Source organism: Peromyscus maniculatus, chromosome 11, assembly GCF_049852395.1.
Source record: "Peromyscus maniculatus bairdii isolate BWxNUB_F1_BW_parent chromosome 11, HU_Pman_BW_mat_3.1, whole genome shotgun sequence".
Classification (NCBI taxonomy): Eukaryota; Metazoa; Chordata; class Mammalia; order Rodentia; family Cricetidae; genus Peromyscus; species Peromyscus maniculatus.
Genome location: NC_134862.1, coordinates 90527917 through 90540108, shown reverse-complemented (window position 1 = coordinate 90540108; position 12192 = coordinate 90527917). Strand labels below are relative to the sequence as shown.

At 45.8% G+C, this 12192-nt stretch overlaps 1 protein-coding gene across 4 annotated transcripts in view; it reads right to left on the bottom strand.

Moving 5' to 3' along the window:
• Positions 1-12192, bottom strand: part of Dnah14 (dynein axonemal heavy chain 14) — a 226721-nt gene that overhangs the window by 1871 nt on the left and 212658 nt on the right. For 3 of the 4 annotated variants that reach the window (XM_042258740.2, XM_076548104.1, XM_076548103.1), the window contains 5 exons: positions 9044-9210; positions 7855-8051; positions 5586-5698; positions 4704-4843; positions 1857-2020 (listed from right to left, as the gene is read on the bottom strand). In XM_042258740.2, coding sequence (XP_042114674.1) covers positions 1857-2020; positions 4704-4843; positions 5586-5698; positions 7855-8051; positions 9044-9210 — 781 coding nt within the window. The remainder of the gene's footprint in view (positions 1-1856; positions 2021-4703; positions 4844-5585; positions 5699-7854; positions 8052-9043; positions 9211-12192) is intronic. The other variant, XR_013043464.1, reaches the window with a different exon arrangement.

The following is a 12192-nucleotide window of genomic DNA, read 5'->3' as shown; positions in this document are numbered from 1 at the left end:
AAGAGGAAAACTACAGGTCAATCTGAATGAATATAGATACAAGAAATCTTCACAAAATACTTGGAAACTGATTTTAAGATCACATTAAGATCACACATCACAACCAAACTGGTTTCATTCCAAGGATGCAAGGTTGATTTGACATACAAATCAATAAAAATGTAATTAATAAATGTAAAGACAAATTGCATGATCATCTCAACAGAAGGCAGAAAAAGTATTGAAAATTCCACATATGATAAAAGTCCCGAGCAAAGGAGGGAAAGACAGAGCCTTCCTTATAATCAAGGTGATAGACAAGCTCATAGCCAACATTGTGCTAAAGATGGAAAACAGCACTTTTTCTTGGCACAGACAAGGGTGCCCATCGTCTTCACTCATATTGAATAAAGTGTTCAAGAAGACAAGAGAAAGGTGTAAACGAAATCAGGAAGGAAGAAAAACTGTCTTAGATAGGTTTCTGTTGCTGTGTTACAGACCATGACCAAAAGCAACTTAGATAGAAAGGATTCATTTAGCTTAAATATTCTGAAGGGAGCCAAGACGGCAGCTCAACAGGGTAGGAACCTGGAGGCAGGGCTTGCGGAGCCTCTTTCTTACACAATCAGGATCGTCTGTCCAGGGATAGCACTTCCCGCAGTGGGCTGGGCCCTCCTACAACACTCATTAGTCAAGAAAATGCCCTGTGGACTCGCCTACAAGCAATCTGATTGCAGCGTTTCCTCCACTGAGGTTTCTTTTCCCAGATAACTTTACCTTGTGTCAAGTTGACAGACTAACCAGGACACTATCCTGTTTGGCAGATAAAATTATTTTATTCTTGAAAGACCTGATGGACTCCACCAAAAGCATCACCAAAAAGCTTTCAGTAGAGTAGCTTTTAGCGTGGTGGTGTATGCCTTTAATCCCAGCTCTCAGGAGCCAGAAGCAGACAGATCTCTGAGTTCCAGGCCAGCCTGATCTACATAGTTTAAGTTCTGGGACAGCCAGAGCTACATAGTGAGACTCTGCTCAAAACAAAAACCTAAAACCAACCCCCCTCCAAAAAAAAAAAAAATTAGTATCTTTTATATACATCAAAACTGAACTTCCTGATACAGATATCAGGAAAAATATCCTATTTACAATAACCGGAAAAGTATAGAATCTGGGAATAAACCTAACCAGGGAGGTAAAAGACTTCTATAAGGAAAATTTTAAGATGTTGAAGAAGGAATTGAAGATATCAGATGACGGAAAGACTCTCTGTTCCTGGATTTTTCAGAATTAGTGTCTGAAAATGGCTATATCACCAAAAGCAATCCTCAGATTCAGTACACTTCCTACAAAAATTCTTTACAGAACTAGATAATCTTCAGAATTAGAAAAAAATTCTAAAAGTTGTATGGAAATACTAAGGATCACAGATAGCTAAAGCAATTATAAGAACAAGACTTGAAGACAGAAGCACATTGAGACAAAGATTCAAAACTAGTAAGAACCCACAGAACTATGAACACTTAAGTCATACATTTCATCATAAAATGGAAATTGGGGCCAGGCGTTGGTGGTGCATGTCTTTAATCCCAGCACTCGGGAGGCAGAGGCAGGAGGATCTCTGTGAGAGTTTGAGGCCAGCCTGGTCTACAGAGTGAGATCCAGGAAAGGCGCCAAAGCTACACAGAGAAACACTGTCTCGAAAAAAAAGCCCCCCCAAAAAACAAAAAACAAACAAAAACAAAAACAAAACAAAAAAAAACAAAACAAAACAACCAAAAACCAAAAACAAAACAAAAACAAAAACCACAAACCCAAAAACAAAATAAATAAAAATTAAAACAGATTGGACCTTTTCCAGTCACCTCAGCACCCAGTACCTGGAAGGCTCTCCTGACTATGTTGAGCCTCTTCTGGAGAAGTTTGGAGAAATCATCCTCCTGTTTATCGATAGTGCTACGAATTACTTTGTGAGTGAAAGTGAGAACATCCATGGAGATTCCTTGGGCCCTTCCATAGTCTTGAAGCACAGCAGTGAGGAAGGCTTTGAAGAAAAACATATAGTGCCAAAGTTTCTGGTAAGCCTCAGGTTTCCTGTGGGGTAGGCACCATGGCTGCCCCATGGAGATGAAGGGAAACACCAGGAAGGAAGGGAATGGGGTGTTGTGTATCAGTTTACTCCTAGATAAAACATTCCATTTTAGAGGGAGGCTTGGGAAGATGCAGAATAGTCTCAAGGGAGGTGAAACATTCCATCCCACGGAGAAGCTCCATAAAACTCAGGAAGGAAGCGATTCAAAGACTTCAGGAAGTTCCTGAAACTGACCAGTTTCAGCAGGCTCCTCCCTCCCCAAGTGTAAATAATAAGGACTGCTGAGAGATACTCTCAGACATGCTGGAGTTCTCGGACACGACTCTCCAGCTTGTTGAACTGCCTGCAGATTTTCCACTCAGCTTCAGGGTTCCAGCTTTCATGAGCTGTCACCCATGTTGGGGTGGGCTTTGGTGACTCAACTGTCTTTGAGTCATTTCTGCTCCTGTAAATAACCCTAATCCATTGGTTCACAGAGGTGGACTTTGGTGGTATCCTTATTTTGGTTGGTTCCTTATCTCGTGTGAATAGAAGTTTGTTGACACTTACCTGGGAATAGTGTCACACACCATGGGGTGAGACTGGAGGACAGGAGGGACCAGCTACCCACACTTTCAGGCCTGTGCACGAGGGCTGTTTGTGTAGGTCCAGCTCCCCACTCCCTTTGTGCAGGGAGAGGGGTTACAGTCGTGGGAACTGAGCCTTTTCTGATCTTATTGTGACTGATAATTGTACTTTACTGTAATCTTGGTGGCAGAGATAGGTCATAGATGAGTGAGTATGGAACCCAGGGGTGCCTGAAGCTTCTTCCAGCAATGCCATACCGACATTAGCCTGCTTATTAACCTGCCTGTGGCAGTTCTGCCCCATGTGACATGGAGGGAGGGTACAGACAAAGGGCAAAGTCAACCTGTGTGAGGATGATTTCTTCCTCGGGTCTGTGGGCCTCTCCCATGTCCCCCATTTCAGTGACCTCAGCTTTCCAATCCAGTGGAGGCCTTGGAGCCTCCTGAGCTCTGCCTGCCCTCTACCCCATCATCTTAAACAGGGAGGCCAGCTGGGTCTGCCTCCTAACTTTCCTTCAGTCTGTCTCCTCCTCTCCTGTCCCATGACCCCCTACTCCAGCCACTGCCAGCTTTTGACTGGAGCAAAGACTTCTCTAAGATCAAGCCTGAACCTCTCTGGCCTGCCGATGCCCCCTTCCCTGTCAAGCGGGTGCCTATGACCTCCCCGCCCCTCCCCTGCAACAATTCCCTGCTGCCTCCCGACAGCCATCTTTCCAGCTTCAGCCCACATTTGCTGTCTGTGGCCTGTGTCTGTCCTTGGTTGAACATTTGATTCTAAGTCAGGCTAAATTCAAAATGTGGTCACTTGGGTGGGTTCCTCAGAGTCATCCAAGTTACCAGTTGTAGGACTTTGGACAGGTTTCTTCCCCCTGCCCCCTTTTTAAAATCTTTTTTTTTTTCCATTAGATTTCTCATTTTATGTGTGATTTGCTTTCATGTATGTCTGTGTACCACATGTGTGCTTGGTGTCCCGGAACTGGAGTTGTGAACCACCACGTCAGTGCTGGGGACCGGCAAGAGTAAGCCATCTCTCCAGGTCCCCAGGCAGGTTTCTTAACTTCTCTGTGCCATGTTTCCCCTGGTTGGGCATGCAGATGATTACAGCCTTGGCAGGCCACTGAGGGAACTGTCTGAACAGAACGGGCTGGCAGCCTGTGCACCGTGTGAGGGTTGGTTCTTCCCTCCTGCCCGTCCCGCTTGGGTACTGGTTGGTAACAAGCTTCAGGTCTCATCTCAGAAGCCAGCCCTCAGAGGCCTTCTCTGGCCATCAGTTGTGGTCTCCCTGTTTTATGTACTAAGTGTTGATTCACTCTGACTCATTTGCAAAGTCACACATTGATTCTCCAGGTATTGACTGAGAGCTTTGTTGGTGTTGGACAAATTAGGTACTTGGGGTGCAACAGAAAAACAACAACAGCCGGGCGGTGGTGGCGCACGCCTTCAATCCCAGCACTCGGGAGGCAGAGCCAGGCGGATCTCTGTGAGTTCGAGGCCAGCCTGGGCTACCAAGTGAGTCCCAGGAAAGGTGCAAAGCTACACAGAGAAACCCTGTCTCGAAAAACCAAAAAAAAAAAAAAGAAAAAAAAGAAAAAGAAAAACAACAATAACAACAACAACCCAGCCTACCTGTTCCTGCCCTGGTAGAGCTCAGTCCACTGTGGCTTCTTCACAGGGACCTATGGGTCTCAGCTCCCTGCTGTGGTGACAATATCCCACTTAGTGTCTACCTTTCCTGCTGAGTATTTGTGCTGACCAGGTAAGGCACAGCAGACATTCTACCATCAATTCTTTTTAATAAATGAGTGTCCAGGGTGTAGTGTTTCCTCTTGTGTAGGCCTTAGGGGGGAGTCTGAATTCCGCATTTGATACCAATAGAACCAGTGGCTTAGGGATGAGAAAGGGACCTGCCAAGGCCTAGTGGGACCTTGGGTGTGGGGAAGATGGGGTAAGGAGAAGAGGTGGGGGCAGGGCAGGCTCAGGTCCCTGTCTTTGGGGCCAGTGGTGGCGGAGCTACTGAGTGCAGGTGGGCCCGAGCCAGATGTGGGTGTGCGCTGGGTGCTGGCACTCACCTTGCGGAGAGAAGAAAGCCGGGAGCCAGTATCTCGCAGGAAAGCCTTCGATGAAATCACTCTCAGGGGTGGCGGGGAGTTTGGATTTCTGGTTGGCTGATGTAGCAGGCTGTTTCCAGGTCGTGACAAACGTCATGTATCTGGTGGGAAACCAGTGGCAGGGCAGCTGGTCATAGTGGCTGTCCCCCTCAAGTGGCCTGGCAGCCTCCTGCGGCCCTCCAGGATGCCGCTCTCACTACTTAGCCCAGCCTACCTCAGCCTCTCTGTTCTATACTTTGATGGACACTGGGCACAGATGGAAGCCTCTTAGGGGAAAGGAAGGGTAGATTGTGGAAGCCATGGATTTGGACATGCCTGGCTGGGCCTTGAGGAATCTTAGCAATTGTTTCTGAGTTCCAGACTTTGCCCATAGCTGACACTCATGTGCTGTGAGTCACAAGAGACAGCTGGGCACAGGCTAGACAAAGAACTTCTGAGTTTGCATGGTGATGCTCGTGTTTTCTAGTGAGACTTTGGGTAAGTCATTTCCTGTTCTGTGGCTTACTCCTTTCCAAAACAGCATGATGACATCACCTCCCATCACAGGACCACCATGAGAATGGAGTCAGGGAGACACAACTAAGTTTTTCACACGTAATTTCGCATTCCCTCTGGCCAGTTTCCCAGGCATAGTGTGGAATATCAGGAAGAAACACATGTTGGGTATTTCCAGCTCTCAGCATGGGACCCCCAACTCTGAGGTCTCTGTTTTCTCATCCCAAAAGGAAACGGTGAGGAAGAAACCCGAGACTGAGCTGGCATGGTAAGGTGAGTGGGGGCTGCCAGGCTCCAGCAGAAGCAGGGAAGGGATGAAAAGCAGTGTTGACTCTCACTCGATCTTACCGATGGTGTATGGCCGTGTAGGCCACTTTGGCCCAGGTGTTGAAGAAGTTCACCCGCTGGATGAGGTCGCTCACCCAGAAGCTCAGGGGCTTGCAGGACCTGTAGGCATTCTTCTGCAGATTGAGAGAGAAGAGAAGTGGATCGTTTCTGTAAATCTTGTTTAGAGGTCATTAGGCACCTTTATGCCTGGGAGAACACCTTGGCAGTAGATACGCCATCTTCCAGCTGAAAACACAGTGTTGTCTGAAAATTAGTACCAAGGGAATCACATCACCTTAACTGGAAGTGCCTGTCCTGGCCACAGGCTTTCAATACTCTTCAACCTTTACCTCTCACCTCTTCTTTCTGGGGACGTTGTCTTCAGGGGACCCTGGATTTTAGCCACACGAACTCCCTAGGCTTCCTGGTACAAGTTCCCAGCCTCACCTACTGGACAGTGCTTGCCAGCCCAGCAGAGCCGGCCTGGTCTTGACCTCAGCGTTCCTTCTGCTCACAGCCCCCGCCGTCCATTCTCAATCCCGTTCGTAACCAGCCCTCAGACATCAAGGATGGAGGGAGTGGGGTTTGCCGTCCTCAGCCGCCTCCATCTTCTGACAGTAGGTGTCTTGTGGAGGAGATCATGGCCTCCTGTCCCCTTTGCCGTCCTCATTAGAGATCAGTGGTCACAGCTGTTTTCTCACCCCAGTCCAGGGCACCCAGATTCCTCCTGAATTCTGCCTGCTGCCTTTCCGTCCCATCCACTGGCTGTCTTTGTGATGGCTGTTGCCTGAGTCCTTCCAGTCCTTCCTTCTCTCCACCTCACCCCTGGGGGTCCCATTGTTTCATCCAGGCCGACTACCCCAAGTCCTGCTTGGAGTTCTCGTACCTAACTGTTCTCAGGAGCTTCGCTTTCAACTCCCAAATCTCCACACACTTGCCGTAGCCATCTTAGCACTTGTGCTAGCTGGACATCCCAGTTAGCTGAGCTCACGTCTGTCTGTCTGTCAGTCAGTCAGTCAGCATGCCGCCACTCAGCCTTCTGTGGTGTCACAGCCCCCGACACTGGCATCAGGGAGCCCCTTGGGCCCTTCCAGCCCACTGAGCACAGGAGCCCAGAAACCCTGTCAGCTCTGAAGTCCTGCCATGCTACACGTGTGAAATCTACAGAAGCTACATTTCGAGGTTTCACTAGTTCCTATTCAATTTTCAACGAATTAGGTGTCGTTGGATGCCTTTAACCTGTTTCCGTGGTTTCTATACAGGTTATTTTTTTTAAAAAAAGTACTGTGTTGACCTGCAATTCACATGCAGTTACTCATTTAAGGCACACATTCAGTAAACAGTTGTTAAATGTATTTACTGAGTTGGACGACCAATACCGTAGTCACCCTTCAGCATATTTTCAGCACTAAAGTAAAAACCAAACCAAACAAACGAAAACCCTGTTTTTCTGTTTTGTTTTTTGTTTGTGCTGCTTAGTTCTCTGTTACCTGCAGCTGGAGGCAGCCACTTTGTATGCGTTTGTCTGTTATGGATGTTTCATTTACATGAGTCATCCACTGTGGCCTTTTGTGATTACTTTCTTACACTCTGTAGAAGAGCCTCACTTTTCAGGGTTCACCCATGCAGCATCTGTCAGCATTGGTTATGTTGGTGGCAATCATCTGTAATACTTTCTTGTTCCCTAAGGATATGTACCTTACAGCCTTTGTAAACATGTGACGTTTTGTACTAACTAAAAATATGAATAAGATAAAACAGAACAGCAGACCAAAATACTACAAAATGTAAAATTAAAACCAATGCCTTTCTCCACACATGGCCCATTATGACGCCACTTAAGGTAACTACTGAGGTCTGCTTTTCCTCCTACAACATCTGTGTTTCTTGAAACTAAGACACGTGTACTTTTTATAAGCAAACATGCCCCCATATTCTTCTGACACTTTAAAAACCTTACCAAGCCTTTGTGGAGATCTCTGTGGTATGTGCACACATGCCTCATCTTGTGCAGACGTTATTTCATATAACCAGCCCTCCCCCCCCCCCATGGATCTCCAGGCTGTTTTCAGATTTATGTTGCTACAGCTGTATGGTAAATACCTCGAAGATAGATAACTTTTGGTAGAACTGCCACACTGCCCTCTAATTGGTTGTATCACATTTGTACCAAAAGCAGATCAGCACAGTGGCCACACATCATCTCTTCATGTGGAGCAGTGAGCTTGGTCATTGTGGAGCATGGACATTCCTCTCAGGCTAGAGGCCAACAAGACGCGTGGCTGCTTACCTGCCACAGCATGGGCACTCTGGCTTTCAGGAAAGAGTCGTATGTCTCTTCCAGCTCTTGAGTGAGGATGCTCTCTCCCTTTATAGCAAGTTGAAGGTCCTTTAATGATTGATGTATGACAGATAATAACTTATTGAACCGTTCTATTTCTTGGCTCAGAAAGGTTATCAAGACACAGTGGATAAGGGGATCATGGCCTGAATTTAAAAAAAAATGGGGGGAATGTGATATTAATAGGGGAAGAAGGGATGCAAGCTTCCAAGTTGGAGGAAGTCCATGTATTTTGACCATGGTTGGTAGACATTTTCTAAGAAAGTGTAGATAGCAAATATTTTAGTTTTTTTTTTTATCAACCATACTGCCTGTTATGACTCATACTAAGAGTGTCACCACACCTAGTATGCAAATCAGTAAGCACCAGGTGTGTCTCAAGAAAGCTTTAGCCAGTCATGGTGGCACACGCCTTTAATCCTAGTTCTTGGGAGGCAGAGGAGGCAGATCTATGTGAGTTCAAGGCCAGGCTGGTCTACAGAGTGAGTTCCAGGACAGCCAGAGCAACATTGTGAGACCCTGCCTCAAATAAGCCAAAAGAAAGCCTGAGTCCGAAATTCATACAGTATTTAAGTAGATGTTCTACCGTTGACATAGTAAACCACTGGAATCCTATAAAAACAGCCTTTATAAAAGCTCATGCCATTAATTCCAGCTCTAATGAAGCAGAGCCAGCCAGGGCCCCTTAGTGAGACCCTCTTTTTAATATCTGCGTCTTGCAGGCAGAACTGAAGACTAGCTTTAGCACTGAGAGATTCATTCCCCTCGTATGCAAACCATTACAGTCATTAAGTAACGTCACCTCATGAGACCACTGGGGCACGTGTTGCCACCGCCTGCACAGTCACCGTGCTTTTTGGTAAACTGTTGCTCAGCATTTGGCTCCAACATGACTTTTGGAAAGAGTTAGACTATGGGGCTGGAGAGATGACTCAGTGGGTAAGAGCATGTGCTGCTCTTTGCTCTTGCAGAGGACCTGAACTTGATTTCCAGCACCCACGCCATGGCTAACAACTGCCATCTCCCATCCGGGGAGACACCCGACCTTTCCCTGCTGTGGTTCCTGTACCTTCCTCCCGGGTCAGAATCTTTCCTGATGAGGCTGCAGTCTGGGGAGAAGCTCAGGGCTGCTACTCACCTTCAGTATTTTTCTGAAGCCTCTCCCACATTGAACTTGATAAAATGAATTTGAATGTGCATTGGCTCTCAGACCCGGAAACTTCCTCTTTCTCCACTGTCAGGGGCAGCTGAACCATTATGTCAGCTAGGATCTCCATCACCAGGTCGTCATTGCTCTGCTCGGGACTGCAAAGGAGTCAGGTGAAGAGTGAGGCACAGACCCACACTCTGGGGGAACCCTCTGCTTTGGCCCCACAGAACATGAGCAGCTCCATGGAACCCACAGCTGTGATACAGAAGACCTCAGAGCCACTGGAGTTCACTTTACAGAAGAGAAAACTTGTCTGGTCACTTATATGTTTATAAGGAAATGTCTTTTAAAAGCCTCCTTAGGGCTTGTTTCAAAAACAACTTTTTTTTTTTTTTTTTTTAAAACTAGACTCCATCTGCAGACAGGCACATGCCTAGGCTGGATGATGAGGATGAGGAGGCAGGCCCAGTAGCTCATGGGTTCTCAGTGGGTCAGTTTGTCACATTCCTCGGTGCTTACCCAAGGGCTTCTTGACCATGAACTCTGGGTGTGACGGGGCCAGTGCATGTACATGGCTGGGTGAGACAGTGGTGGCATGTGGCTGGAAGGATACTTGGAAGTCCTTCCAAAGATGAGAAGCCAGGGTCAGAAATGAACGAGGAGGACAGGGCACACAGGACAGAAAGCGGGTGAGCAGGGACCGCTACACTCCTTTGGGCTCCCTTTCCTTGCCAGTATGGGCCAGTTTTTCACCTAACACCAAAGTTTCATTTTAGCCAAATGAATGCTGTCTTTCAAGGCAGCTGATAACTGTTACCACCAGTATGGCCTTTTAGCTCAATAGCACTGCTTCTGGGCACCTTACAAGTCACCAAGGACATGCATTTTCTATGCTGTGCTTTTGACTTTTGCTTTGGTTTCTTAGTAGCCATCCAAGGTAGCTTCAAGTAATTTCAGAAGTCAAAAGGTTTGAATATGACAGGTCTCCCAATGGCATCTCATAAACAAATGAGTTTCCATGTTTGAGCAACATGACTGGAGGAATTATGGCCTCTCCATCTAAGTGAAGGGACACTGTGAAATATGTTTAAGATTCTTGTTAAATCTATTTCTGTTGTATAGTTATTTCTTTCAAATTGAATGTTCTTTTCTAGAGAAAGATTCCTTCATACTGAGGAAATAAACTAAACTTAGAAGATACAGGGAGTAAAGTAAATCACAAGTCTCAGGAAGTTCCTGAAACTTAGAATTTTCGCAAGGCTCCCTGCAAAGTTATACCAGAATAAGCAGTTGCTGAGTGGGAGACACTGATGAGGCAAGCTGCTTGTAAAATTTCAGGAGTTGCCACTTATACTAGGGTGGACTTTGTGGTGACAAAGATGTCTTAGACTCATCTCTGTTCCTGTAAGTAGCCTGTAACCCATACTCCTGAAAATAATTTCAGTGAACCCACTGGTTCTCTAAGCTAGATTTGGGAGGAATTGTTTCTGTGGTGTGCTGTCAGTGCCCTATCTGAGATGAACAGACATTTGTTTACACCTCCCCAGGAAAAGCCACACAATTCCATTATAACCATGCCATCTTTTACTGGTATGTTGGGGAAAGATAATAGTATGAAGGGTATCATCAGAAGTATGGAGTCTACAGAACATTCTACCTGCTGCTCTGGGACCATCTGGATGTTTTCTCTTGGGCATATGCCTTTCTCCATATGCAGTTTCCCCCTATGAAGCAGATGGTATATACTCAGGTCTAGTGAAACTATGTCTATTTATTGTTTGTAAACAATACAGGACGATGGATCAAATAGTAAAACGCATGTGCCAAAGCCAGAGAGCATACTAATGTCATCTGAATGAGTCATGATCCAAAGAGATAAGACTATAATAGAATGTAGAAGAATTCCAGTTGGTTTGGAGGTACACGGGAAAAATACATATATTTTAATAGCCAAAGGAATGTAAACTCTGTCTAAAGGTATTAGAGAATATGTAGTTGGCATCCAGGGATGTGGGTAATGTGGCCACCTCTCATAGAATTATGGAGTAATTATCCTGACAGTTACAGAGTTCTGAGTATCCTACTCATGCTCCCAACAAGAAGTAATCCCAACAAAGGAAAAATTATAGAAAAGATATTTTTGTACCAAGGAATGTGATTATCTAGAATATTGCATATATGTGTGTGTGTGTGTGTGTGTGTGTGTGTGTGTGTGTGTGTGTGTGTGTGGTGTGTGTGTGTGTGTTTATGGAATAATCTTTTTGTACACTGTGAAGATGTGTCATTCTGATTGGTTTAACAAAAAGCTGAATGGGCAATAGCTAGGCAGGATTTTCAGGCACACAGGATGCTGGGAAGAAGAAGTGGGGAGTCACCAGCCAGAGGGAGAGGAAGCAGCATGGACAGTACAGAGTAAATGTAATAAAGCCATGAGACAAAAAGTAGATTGATAAAAAGGGGTTAATTTACGTTGTAAGAACTAGTTAGTAACAAGCCTAAGCTATCGGCCTAACCTTTATAATCAATAATAAGTCTCTGTGTCATTATTGGGAAGCCAGTGGTCCCGATGAAAAGGTCCAACCACGTGTGTGTGTGTGTGTGTGTGTGTGTGTGTGTGTGTGTGCACGCGTGCGTGCGCAGGTGAACTTGCCTGTGTAGGCATATGTGGAGGTGAAAGGTTGATGTTGGGATGGCTTTTGTCTCAGTTGTCTCTCAGCCATATTTATTTACTTATCCATTGAAACAAGGTCTCTCACTGAACTTGGAGCTCACCATCTTGGCAAGCTAGCTGGCCAGCACGCTCCAGGATCCACCTGTCTCCCCCTTCTAGCACTTGGTGACACACGTGTGCCTGGCTTTTCTGTGGGTTCTGGGAATCTGAACACCGGCCCTCATGTTTGCACAGAAAACTTTGGTAAACTGAGTCAACTCTCCAGCTCATGAACACTTTGATAGTCCTGAGAACGGGGCCTCTTAAACTTGAGAGGTGAAGCCTATGCCTCCATGTAAAAAAAGAGAGAATTGAGAAAACACTTTAAACTGAAATCCTGCTAAATTTATATAAATAAGAGAGCAAATGAATTTAAGATTCACTATATATATCTGGTTATTAGATTTATGAAAATGATTGACAGACT